The sequence below is a fragment of the Volvox carteri genome (genome assembly GCF_000143455.1).
Source record: "Volvox carteri f. nagariensis unplaced genomic scaffold VOLCAscaffold_38, whole genome shotgun sequence".
Classification (NCBI taxonomy): domain Eukaryota; kingdom Viridiplantae; phylum Chlorophyta; class Chlorophyceae; order Chlamydomonadales; family Volvocaceae; genus Volvox; species Volvox carteri.
This window is the reverse complement of record NW_003307581.1, coordinates 726,006-736,838: the sequence shown is the minus strand read 5'-3', so window position 1 is coordinate 736,838 and position 10,833 is coordinate 726,006. Positions and strand designations below refer to the sequence as shown.

The window sequence follows — 10,833 nt, the reverse complement described above, 5'->3', positions numbered from 1 at the left end:
CACCAAAGTAAATACGCCTCGAAATTCGGTTGCTTACCAGAAATGACTGGTTCATGAGAGGAGATCCCTCCACGTCCTAGCAGGCTACAACAAGGTGCTCAGCTGTGAAACAGCACTACGGCCGCCCGGACCAACGACCATGCGGAATCTTTGCGACAATGGTTAGCCGCAGCCCCAACGACGACTAGAGGCCTGAGGCCACGCACAACTCCTGCACACAATGTGAAATGCCATCGCCCAACCAGACCCGGCGCGACTCGAAACCCCCAAGGATAAACTACTACAGTGCCCATCTGCGCGGTCGTGTTGCGTACAAAGCCATCTAGCCTCCGTAATATGTTGTGCTTGTGCCTACCTCCGCTTGTGGCTTGCCAGAACTAAGAACCTCACTGGGCCATCAATTGCGCGTCTTGGATGCTTTCACGGCAAATGGGGCACAGGTTGCCCTTGGCCTCAATGGCCGGTAGGCAGGTTCCACACAGCACCAGGTGACCACATGGCATCAGCAGAATCGAACGGGTATTCTCCATGCACACAACACACAGGTGTTCGTCGTCATCGTATTTTGACGCAAAAGTGGCGGCCTGCACAGTCACCGCCGGTGCAGCGGGGATGGGTGCTGCCGCTGCTGAAGCGGTAACAGTTGTAGAACGGTATTGCATGAATGCCGCAGCCATGGCGTTCGTGGGCCTGGTGCCGCCAGTAGCCACAGGCGCTGCTGCGAACTGCACACCACCAGGGACCTGCGCGCGCACCACTGTGGGTGGCGCAACGCCGACAGGTGGCATGAACGGCACAGCACCCGGCGCCGGTTGCCTGACAATAACTGGCTGCGCAGCATGGAGCGAATGCGGCTGCTGCTGCTGTGCGATAACAGGCCGCGCCACTGGGAAGATCTGTGGAACGACGACCCGCGTTGGGGCAGCACCCGCAGCGAACACCACGGGCACCGGCTGCACGGGGTTCAACGCGGCAACGGGACGGGGACCAGGATGGACCTGCACACCTGGAAACGCGCGCACGGGTGCGACGCCCATTGTGGGCCGAGCGACGGGCACTGCCGTGGGCGCAGAACCACCCAGCCGACCTGCTGCCGCGGCTAACGCCGGGTTGACCAATGCCAGGGCTGGGTTGATGAACGGACCAGGTGGCGGTGCCGTGGGCGCTGCAGATACGGCAGCAGCAGATGCTGTGGGAGGAGAAAGTTGTGGCACAGGAGCGGCGGCAGCTGGTGCTGCACCTAGGCCAGATACAGCCGGAGCAGCAGGCCTAAACTGTGTTAAAACCGGCGTGGGAACGGTTGAGGCCGCAACTGCAGGAGCCGTTGAAGTGCTTGGCCCTGTGAACGAACTGGAACCAGACGCGCTGGAGGCCGCCGCGGCAGCGGATTGCCCAGGTTCCTTGGCTTTCTTCTTCTTCTCCTTCTTTCCTGCTGGGGCAGGTGGCTCAGAAACGGGTGTCGATGTGGATATAGTAGGGGCAGCTGGCTCGCGAGCTGAAGGCGCTGCCCTGGCTGCATGCACCGGCTTGACAGGTGGCATTTCAACTGTTCCAGCTGCCGCCGGCTCCTGCCCAACTGGCAGCCGCTCGACTGCCGCAGATGGTTGGGCTTTCTCCGCTGCTGTTGGTGCCGAACCCGACGGACCCGCCGTGCTTCCATCGGCAGCCGCCACCTCTTCCTCTTCACCTTCCTCGCCGGCGGCCCCGGCGGCGCCCGCCTTCTTAGCCGCTTTTGCCGCCTTTTTCTTCTCGCTCTTCTTCTTATTGGCCTTCTCCTTCTTTGCCTTCTCTGCCTCCTCAGCCATAATCAGCTCATTGGCCAGCTGCTCTGCTGCCTTACGTTTCGCCTCTTCCTCAGCAATCTCGCGACACGCTTTGCCCCTACACGAGCGGACAGGCGGTGATGATGACGTGTCCTCTTCACAACAAGCAACTTATTGTAAGCATAGCTCATTGCATGAAAGCGGCTGGCGTCGGTGGCAGATACTGATGTCGTTGGTATTTTGTTATTCCATTACCAACCCACATGCAACGCGGGGTGCTTTGAGGGGCGCTTAAGCTTGCCCGCGGAAGACCCGAATGCGCCCATAAGTTACCACAGCCACTACATGCAAGCAACTTCCATAGAACTTCATTCCAGCACAAACGTTCGAGGGCTTACTTCTCTTTGTCGTCATCAGCAGCGGTGGTAGGTTCCTTGGCGGGCACAGGAGCCGCCGCGGCCGCCGCCGCCGCCTGGGACTTTTTGCCGCCTGCTGGTACACTTGAGCTCAGGCCTGCTGAACCGGAATCCATCCCTGCGGCCGTCGCCACTGCCGCTGCAGGACTGCGCGCAGAAGCGAACGTGCCTGCGTTTGTGGCCGGAGAGAGCGGCGCAGCGGCATTCTTCTTGGCCGTGGCAACCTTATGGCTGCCTGCAGCAGGAACAGGAGCCGCCGCCGCCGCTGCCGCAACTGCGAAGGGAGGACTTGTCGCTTCAGTTACGGATTGCATCGTAGCCATAGCGACGGGAACACGTTTCAAAGACGCCCGTACAGACTACGCCACGAATTTTTTCATACGGTTCCTTAATGGATGAGCCAACGCGGCGAGCACCGGTCACGAGCAACGCCGCAAGCAAGGGAAACACGCTGTATGGAGCCGCGCATAATGAACTGCTTTCGCCGGGTTACCTATGGGCGAAACGCTTTTAATAATTCACTTAAGGACACAAGTACGTCTTCCGCAATGTCCATGAAAAGGTGACCTCTCAAGCTTACACAAACGACTACGCTATCAAGATAGACGTACGTACGCCAATAACCTACCGGCTGCAGGAGGACTAGGCTCGTTGGGCACCAGATTGATGGTTGACTCGAAAAATCCCCCCGCTTTGATTACCGCGGCAGCAGCAGGTGCGGCAGCAGGTGCGGAAGCGATGAGTGTCGACGCCGCGGCAGGTGCTGGCACCACTGTCGATGGTGAATCACTCATAGCAGCATCTCCGGTAGCTCCGCTTATGGTGGCAGCCGCAAGCGCCGCTGCTTCTTGTGCTGAGCATGCCTCGGGCACCGTAGGATTGGCCTGCAGCATATCAAGCAAGAAGGCACCACACCAACCTGTTCACGCTCGAAAGCCATTATCAGAGAAAAGTAAGTCCGCGTTCGAGTCCCTATGCAGAATGATAGGCAACCAACGGACAACTTCACGAAAAGTGTAAATTCGATTACCACTTCGTTCATGTTTCCTTACCGACAAAAAAAGTTCATAGGCCCTGGCCATGAAGTTCTCCACGTCGTCATCATCGTCGTCGTCATCCGAGGCTGCTGCACCGCCTCCGCCACCTCCGCCCTGGTCGCCGCCGCCGTCCCCGTTCGCAACAACAGGGCCGCCGCCGTTACCCAGGGGTGGCGCTGCACCATCGACAAAGCCTGCAGCAGGTGGAACACCACCTGCTGCTGGGGCTGGGGCATTTGGGACATCGGCAGGAGCACCGGGCGGGGCACCCGCAGCGGGAACACCAGCATCACTTGGGGGCGCGTCCACATACTCGTTATCCGCATCCTCACTCGAAAGCTCAATTGTTGCACCAGCACCAGTTCCGGAGGTGACGCCTTGGTTAACCACGGCCCAACTGTTCTCACTTTCACTACAGTCAGCTGGCTGCAGCGTCGACGACACCACAGAGCTTTCCACTTTCGGCTTCTCAAACCCAAGTGTCGTAGACGCCGCAAGATCCTTGATACTGTTTACCTTGACTTGTGACACCTTGCAATCCTCAGCATCTCCTCCAACGCACGAAGGACCGGTATCATGGGGTGGCTGTGAAGAGGTCTTCGCAATAATCTTTGGACCAGCAACGTCGTTTGGAACAGCTTGCGCGACAACCGCCATGTGCGCTCGAATAAGCTGCAAGATGTGTTCAAGCTGTGATGCAGAACACTACGATGGTACTATTCGTCTGCGTTACGTGGGGCCGAGGAACCGAAGCAGTGAGAAATGCATACGGACCCAGAAAGATTGCCAAGCAATTTCAGGATTCTCCACGCATATCGTCATATATCTGGAGAATATAAACTTCAGAGGTAAAACACCACAAGTTTCGAAAATGCACGGCCTTCATGGCGGCCTGAACTTTCTTAAAGTTCAAGGAGGGATTATGAACATCGGGGTTCCATGAATTGGACGTGCCAGTAATTGTACTTGGCGCTGGCGATGCTATGTAAAACATGAGCCTAAGGTCCGAACTGGAGACCAGACGTTGCATAATTTTCGCATTACAGACATAGTTTTAAATTTCACCTTGCTACCTTGCTACCCAGAAATTCCGCTGCCGAAACTGATAGGAGTTGCTTGCAAGGAATGTTTTCAGCTCCTCAACAGGGAACCGTGCCTTCCTGACTGATTATCATATTGGTGAGGAAGATCAGATCGGAAAACGATGATCCCGAGTTCCAACAAACGGCGCACTTTCAATGCCCAAAATTGTTTTATTCTTCTCTCTTGTACGTCAATAGTACGGCCAGCGCCCAAAAGAGCGGCAACTTGCCACCACCCCAGCATTTGAGCGCACAAATGACAACATATAGTATTGCCGCCCGAGCATCGACTTGAGAACCATTGCTGCGTGCCCTGTGGTCATGCAATCTTATGTACTGTGCCGCCTGCTCCGGGTCCGCTTAGGCTCTGTAACACGGCCTGTTGTCGTCGCATGGTTCGCAAATTTGATCGCAGTGTCGCCTCGAAGATGTAGGGTGATGTTTGGTAGGACGTCTGCGTCGTACAGCATAGTAATTTCGGTTAGCGCTAGTAGCAATGTCCACATAGACTTGAAGTCCCGCAAAGCCGTCATAACACCTACCAGCAACCATGCCAGCCCGACGAGGACACTCCGAATGATATTAAGGGCATGCCAGAGGGAGACGCGTCGCTTGAAGGCAGACGTCCAGGTCAGCTCGTAGAACCGTGGATTGCGGTTGGACTCGTAGGTCAGCTCGTCGTCCAAAGGAGTGCACAACACCTGGCCACACGCATACGAAGCTCACGTCTTTATTACGGAAAAAAGGTGCAAAAATAATGACGAACGGACTGTGGAGCTACCCGGTAAGGTTTGGCGTCAGTATGCCGATGCCTGGGTATCAATACCAACCGAAACGTGATGTGTCTAGGCATTGTGGATAATGTTGGGGAACCAAACAACACTAACCGACACTAAACTGTGTTGGCTCACTGATGGCCCAACCCTTCACCCAGCCCGCCAGCCCGTATACGATATGGCTGCATGCGTCCCAAGCGCTCTATATCTCCATCACGGAATTCCATCCGCCACCTCGCTCACCGACGCCACATAAGCGCCCACGTACATCAACATTTGAATGACGTCCACGGGACCCAGCTGCAGACGGCGCGGCTCGAAGTCACGCAGCTTGTCTTGTGCAAGCCTGCGGGGTATGATAAAAGTGCCCCGGGTCAACCTAGCCAAGCGAACATGGGGACATCGAGCTGTGCGCATAACGCACGAAAACCGAAAAGAATAAAGGTACGAGACCGTCTGATGGACAGGTCAACTCCTCGATGGCCGTGTCTCTAGTGCTCCAGGAGAGTGTCGCGCGGGTCCCTTGTGCGCGTGCTACCATGCGGCTCACCCATCCAGTGCTTGCTATGATAGCCAGAGGCTGAGTGCGCCAAGGTACGTCGCTGTCCACCCACCGGCTTGTGGAGAAAATGACGGATAGTGTGATGAGCGCATAATAGATCCTGTTGTTGTTTTGCGCCAGCGGTGCGTAGTAGCTCAGAAACTTACGCATGTCGGAGCTGCTATACAGCATGTACGTCATGAAAAAGTTCAGCAGCGCGAAGCCAGCCAGCAGGCCCTGGGTGGAGGAGGACATAAGTAAGAATCGTCTCCAGCCAGGTTGTGCTCCAGCAACATAAAAACAATCAGCACTTCGGTTTGCAAACGGAGGCCATTGGACCAAACACAGGCGTCTTGACGTGATGCCCATACAGCAAGCCTGCTTGGCTGTATATACTACTGCCCTAGTCCTGCTCCTATCACGTATAATATGAACCCAGGAAGACATGCCGCTTCTGGGTCCAGATGAGCTTCTGGGTTCATGCTCTGAACCCGTGCAAAACGAATGCTGCTCAACTACTGTTTGAAACTCATCGTATAGACGTGGATCCGCAGGACGACTGCTGGGCTTGGCATACCGTACCTGCGCAAACATGCCCAGCACATTGCAGGCGTTGGTAAGGAACAAAAGCGTACGCCGCAGCCGGCCGCGGAAGCCCTTGTCATCCTCCTCATCGTCCTCCTATAGCCAAGACAGGGGGCGCAGGCGAATGGCATCCATCAGTAAGCTAAGAAGCTTGAAGAAGTACAGAACAGTACAAAAATCTGCAACCCTGCGCCGACGCAACCGCTGTGACTGTCGTTGAAAAACCGACATATGTGAAAGTCCACATCACCGCGGCTCCCCAGAAGGTCGCCTCTAGGCAGGTAGTCCTTTGTTCCGCGAGCACGTGCCGGCATCCGCACTGAACATATTAGGCTCAAGCTGCGCCACCCAGTCCAGGGAACTACCGCTCTCAGGACAAAGTTGCCTGCGGTCGCCACCTAAGCCTGCGACGCGATAGGTCAGGTAATACCTTCCAACGCGGCCAATGATTGACATGCTAAAGCCTACTGAGGCTTGCGCACCACGATGGCGTGCGGCTTGCGCCTGAGCAGGCCGAACAGCTTCCGCCGCTTGCTCTGCAGCTTGAAGAATATGCCTGTCACCTCATCCTCGATGTATTGCCGTGCGACGCGACCACCTTCACCCTGCCCGCCAGCTGCGGGGAGGCACGCAGGGGATGACCTCAATTCACTGGTTTCTTATTAGGATAGGGACTGCTACAACACTGTGCCGTGAGCAACCTACGTGAGACAGGGGAACCAGTAACGGGGTTTCTGAGGGGAAGAGAATGTTGCCCAGTAATCGTTTTCCTTGCAGCAGGTAAACTGTGAGGGATCGGGACGGAGACGCACAACCGCAAGCGATGGCAGCAACAGCATCCTGGTCGCCAACCTCTGGCACGCCGGCTGGGGTGACGCCACTCTCACGCGAAACACAAACGGTGACTATTCTTGACCTGCATTGTTTGGCCGGGATGTGACGTGGGGGCCCCGGCAGACCACGAACAGCGTCCAGAACGTGCTTGCTTTCCGCGAAGTAAATTTCTTTATACCTGTGGTAACGAGCATGCCCGTGTCCTCATCGTACGTGTACTTATGCCCCGGCGGATCCGGCTGCTCTGCATACTCCACTGCGCTCGTCTGTCCAGGCAGCACCGCACCGGGAGCCTCTCTACCCTGCGAAACAATGCGAAATGGAAAGCCACATGCACATGAAACCCGGAGGAACGAAGGCTTGAGCCACATCATCCCATGCGGCGACTGGCACTTGCGCCGACTGGCACTGTAACCGGTGTGGGCCACCAGTTACGATACGTTCCTCACACCGCAACTCAACAAACCACAAACCAGACGCGGCCTACATTTTACGTCAAAAGTGTCCAAAAGGCCATCAATCCTTCAGCGTTGGCACACCTGGCGCGTCTCGATAGCTTTGTCTGCGCCAAGCTCCTGCGCTATGCCGTAATGTTCTTTTTCTGAGCCCAAGGCGGTAGGTTCTGCGACAGTGTCGCCCGAAGTCTTGAGCCGTACGTCCTCGCCAGGAATTTCCTGCAACCATGCCATACGATAAAGTCTCCACCAGCTTAAGTTCGAAAGCTGCCCAAGCTTCCCTGGCAGCTACTGCTACTGCAATGCTCGTGCACGACGACGAAGTCCCCACCTGCTGAGTCGCCTCGTACGGCTCCAGCAGCTCCCGCGGCACCTTGAGCTGCTCGTGTGCCAGCGCGAACGGGTCCAGCTCCCCGGCACGGGCGGCTGCCCCAAACGGCTCCGCCATGTCGGCGGCGTCCTGCTGCTGCCTCGCGGCGACTTCATCCGCAAGCCCATAGCCTGGAGAGCATACGAACATCGCGCCCAAATGCGAATCTGGAACTCCACCATCCGGTCATTAGGTAACCAGTTGAACAGACGGCGCCCAGAGGATTATACACAACCCATATCCTGGTAGCTGCCACCGAGGCCGCCCTCCTCCACTGGTCCACCCAACGCTCAACCAAAGCTGCTACAATACTGTGAACTCTCACAAGCCAGCGGACTTACCGACTCCTCCCTCGCTTCCCGGCGGGGGCATCACAGGGTCCAGGCGCCGCCGCGACCGCAACGGCGGCAGCACGCCCGCGGTGCGGCTTAGCGGTGAGGGCGACCGCGACCGGCGGCGAGCCACCTCCGCTGCTAGGCCAAAATCTGAGGCGAGCGGGTTGGGCAGCTCCCGGTTCCGGAGCTCAGCAACGATGCCGTAGTCGGGTTCGGGCAGACCCGGCTGGCTAGCAGCCATCTCTTTAACGGTGAAGGGGTCCAGAGGCGGTGGCTGGGAGGCCGCTACTGCGTCGGTACGGTTGCTTGTGCCTAACCTGGCAATCCGATTGCCCCGGGGCCGGCCAGCACGCCTGGTGCGGTGTTCCACGGATTGGTCTGGGCCAGGGAAGCCAAGCTCCTGGTTGTTGAGGAGCTCCAAGGCCAAGCCATATTGTGCTTCGCCATCGGGACCTGGAAATGGTTGCTGGGCCTGTCCTTCCATCAAAGTGAAAGGATTCTCAGCTGCCTGGGCAACACCACCCGTGTTGGCACCCCTGGCAACACGAACCCCGGGAACCCTGGGCGGCTGCGCCGGTCGGTTAGGACGGGCAGTCCCCAAACGTGCCGGAGGTCGCACAGGAAGCAAATTATCGCCTGGATCGGCAGGTTGGCTGGGGCCCAACCCTGCCAGGTCAGCAGCCAGACCGTACATGGGCACTGACACGGCCAAGGTGACGTCGGGCAACATTTGAGGCTGTTCGCCTACAGCATTTCCAGGCAGTCCAGCGGCTGCTTGAGCCATGCCAGCTTGTTGGGCAACTTGAGCTGTCGCCGGGGCGTCATGGAGACGCTGCAGTAAAGGTTGTCGCCCGTTGCCGGACATTCCTAAGTTATGAGGACAGTAACTTCATCACTGTAATAATAACGTTGTCATTCATGTTGGGATTGAGTAGTTGCAAAACCGCGTAGCTGCACGATTCAAGCTTTGGTCAAGAGTGACAGCCAAGTTCCCGAACAGCCCGGAACACAGTTTGGCCAGGTTAACAACTGAGCCAATCAGCAATACGTGCCGGAGCTATACCATGCACTATGATGAGAATTGCTAGTCAGTATGCTATGTCCTTTCTTCAACGATTCGGTAAGCTCGTATAAACTGTAAAGATTTTTGTATTACAAGTGCTTCACAAAGACTGTAGCGAGAAAGCAATGACAGCTTGTCCGACTTCCTCAGTTTCCAGAGTGGACGGTGCGAAGGTAATTCGTTTCTTTACATAAGAGCTTTTCCATTGAAATGAAGGTGTGGTACGGTATCCAATGCCTACCCAGACATCACCAAAACAAGGGTTACTATGACAACTCCTACCGCTGCAGGCATTGCCCGTAGCCAAACCACACAAGAAGCCGCTCCGGCGGTGTCACAATCTCCTCAACCTCCAAAACACACCAAATCCACACTTACTGTTCCTCGCCCAAGTAAATTACGTGGAGACAAACCCCAAACAGGAACGCGTGATCCCCAAGGATTTCCGAACAAGCCCTTCGCCCTTCAACCAACGCATGGCCGAGCGCAGGCCCCCTAGTACATCGGCGTCCAGAAAATTTTGGCACGCGCCTTGACCTGCGCCTGCTCCGGGTCGCTGAAATCGAACTTCAGCATGCTATTACGTCGCAGCTTAAGGACGTCCCCGACCTCCGGTGGATATTGTGGGGGTACCTGTTGCCGGGGGAGAGGCAAATGGCTCTGTATTAGTCCCAACTGGACCTTGAGGGCCAGGATTTCCTTATCCATAACCTGCGCGTTCCCAAGCCCAAGACTTTCGAGGCATCTTCAGTCCTCATATTCCTACTTTCCAAACCAGCATTTAGTGCAATTTCGAGTTACGATCAGGCCACAAGTAGGCCATAACCCGCACGGTTACACGCCCCAACTGTGGGCCCATGCACCACTTCCGAGCTCTTGGGCCCCGGGCCCTTCGCCCACGCCACCCTCCCCATCGGTTCTCCAAATGAACACCCGCCGTAGCCCAAAGCTCGGCACTCACCATTGGCATGCGGAGCTCATCTGTGTAGTTCAGGACATAGTAGAAGGGCGCAGCGAGCGCCAAGCCGAACATGGCCCAGAAGCGCAGGTAGTACGTCTGCATAGAAAATTATCATGGAGCTGGTTGGAAATAACGCCTTGCAAGCAGCGCCGGGCTGTAAATCCCACGTTCAAGCGCACCTCCGTCAGGTTGGATGGCCAAGCGCCGAACATAAAATCTGCTACAGGCTGTCCCGGGTAGAAGCCGTTGTCCCACCAGAGCTCGTACCAGGTCGGCAGCTATGGAACGCAAAGAATGACATACCCATGTCATCTCCGATGTGCGCAATGTAGCCCAGAACAGCAAACACAAAGTAAGGTTAAAGCTTTGACAGTCTTACAGGCTTATCGGGGCGGGGCGCAAGCTTCACAGGTGCACCGGCGCCAGCCCTGGCAGGAAGCGCATTTTTAGCTTGCAGAGCAGTCCTTGCAAGTCCCCGCAAGCTACTAAAAGACATAGTGTTGTGGCTTCACAACAGGATGCTGTTGAGCGCCTGGACGTTCGTCGAGCTTTCACTAGAAAAGCCAAGACTTTGGTATTAGATAAACGGCAATCGAGTACGCGTGTGCTGCAGTA

General features: G+C 56.4%; 2 protein-coding genes across 2 annotated transcripts; both read right to left on the bottom strand.

Moving 5' to 3' along the window:
- Positions 1-386: 386 nt before the first annotated feature.
- On the bottom strand, positions 387-9,059 carry VOLCADRAFT_94594 (uncharacterized protein; the record flags this gene model as incomplete). Its single annotated transcript, XM_002953731.1, has 17 exons — positions 387-743; positions 803-896; positions 929-953; positions 1,007-1,189; positions 1,688-1,881; positions 2,162-2,348; positions 2,808-3,063; positions 3,232-3,888; positions 4,841-4,999; positions 5,318-5,420; positions 5,689-5,852; positions 6,198-6,296; positions 6,683-6,816; positions 7,213-7,336; positions 7,574-7,708; positions 7,821-7,990; positions 8,201-9,059. 17 exons carry the CDS (start codon positions 9,057-9,059, stop codon positions 387-389), a joined length of 3,900 nt encoding a protein of 1,299 aa, XP_002953777.1.
- Positions 9,060-9,752: 693 nt separating this feature from the next.
- On the bottom strand, positions 9,753-10,831 carry VOLCADRAFT_106117 (uncharacterized protein; the record flags this gene model as incomplete). Its single annotated transcript, XM_002953730.1, has 4 exons — positions 10,598-10,831; positions 10,398-10,496; positions 10,219-10,314; positions 9,753-9,968 (listed from the first exon to the last, which is right to left on the bottom strand). Exons 1-4 carry the CDS (start codon positions 10,712-10,714, stop codon positions 9,753-9,755), a joined length of 528 nt encoding a protein of 175 aa, XP_002953776.1. The 5' UTR covers positions 10,715-10,831.
- Between the last annotated feature and the right edge of the window lie 2 nt (positions 10,832-10,833).